Source organism: Lolium rigidum, chromosome 5 (assembly GCF_022539505.1).
Source record: "Lolium rigidum isolate FL_2022 chromosome 5, APGP_CSIRO_Lrig_0.1, whole genome shotgun sequence".
In the NCBI taxonomy this organism is placed as follows: Eukaryota; Viridiplantae; Streptophyta; class Magnoliopsida; order Poales; family Poaceae; genus Lolium; species Lolium rigidum.
Genome location: NC_061512.1, coordinates 183,305,014 through 183,305,891, shown reverse-complemented (window position 1 = coordinate 183,305,891; position 878 = coordinate 183,305,014). Strand labels below are relative to the sequence as shown.

The 878-nt window shown below is 60.0% G+C and overlaps 1 protein-coding gene across 1 annotated transcript; it reads left to right on the top strand.

The window, feature by feature from the left end:
- The first annotated feature begins 167 nt into the window (after window positions 1–167).
- LOC124657781 (dirigent protein 22-like) lies at window positions 168–878 on the top strand. The gene has a single exon (XM_047196290.1). The coding sequence runs from the start codon at window positions 180–182 to the stop codon at window positions 711–713; it is 534 nt and encodes a 177-aa protein (XP_047052246.1). The 5' UTR covers window positions 168–179; the 3' UTR covers window positions 714–878.

Sequence of the window (878 nt, the reverse complement as noted above, 5' to 3'; positions counted from 1 at the left end):
ACACTTCTTTCTTTTTTGCGGAATCCGCAAGTGGAAGCAACCACCGCAACACGCCATGCACATATCCTCTAGCTCAACTGTCCACACGCCGCCCACGCGCATAAGTAGTTAAGTACCCCTCCCGTACGCACGCGTTACCCGCTGAGCCCGCGACACGCACACGCACACAAGCTATAGCCATGGCCGCCGCCGCGCTCATCGTGCTCCTCCTCGCCGTGGCCACCCCGGCCATGCATCCGCAGACCGCGTCAGCAGCGGGGGCCGACAAGGAGACGCACATCAAGGTGTACTGGCACGACGTGTACAGCGGGCCGAGCCCGACGGCGGTGGTGGTGGCGAAGGCGGCGACCACCAACAGCTCCAAGACGGGCTTCGGCATGGTGGTGGTCATCGACGACCCGCTCACCGACGGGCCCGACCTCAACTCGTCCAAGATCGTGGGGCGCGCGCAGGGCACCTACATCGCCTCCGGCAAGGACTCGCTGGCGCTGCTCATGAACATGAACTTCGTCTTCAGCGCCGGCCAGTACAACGGCAGCGCCGTCGCCATCATGGGCCGCAACTCGGTCATGGACGAGGTCCGCGAGATGGCCGTCATCGGCGGCACCGGCGTCTTCAGGTGGGCGCGCGGGTATGCGCAGGCCAGGACGCACACCTTCGACCTCAAGACCGGAGACGCCAGCGTCCAGTACAACGTCTTCATCAGGCACTAGCTACCCACCACGGCTGTGGTCGAGTTTATTTCACCATGGAATATGTTCTTCGTGTTGCTTTAGTTCTCATCGATACAAACGGCGAGAGGAGAGAATGTTTCATGTAACGCTAACATTTGATTGTTGTACCTTGGAATAATAAATTAAAAAGGAGAAAATCGGCCA

What these genes read in the sequence shown, in the direction of transcription:
- LOC124657781 (XM_047196290.1), top strand. Translation starts at nt 180, where the DNA reads ATGGCCGCCGCCGCGCTCATCGTGCTCCTCCTCGCCGTGGCCACCCCG.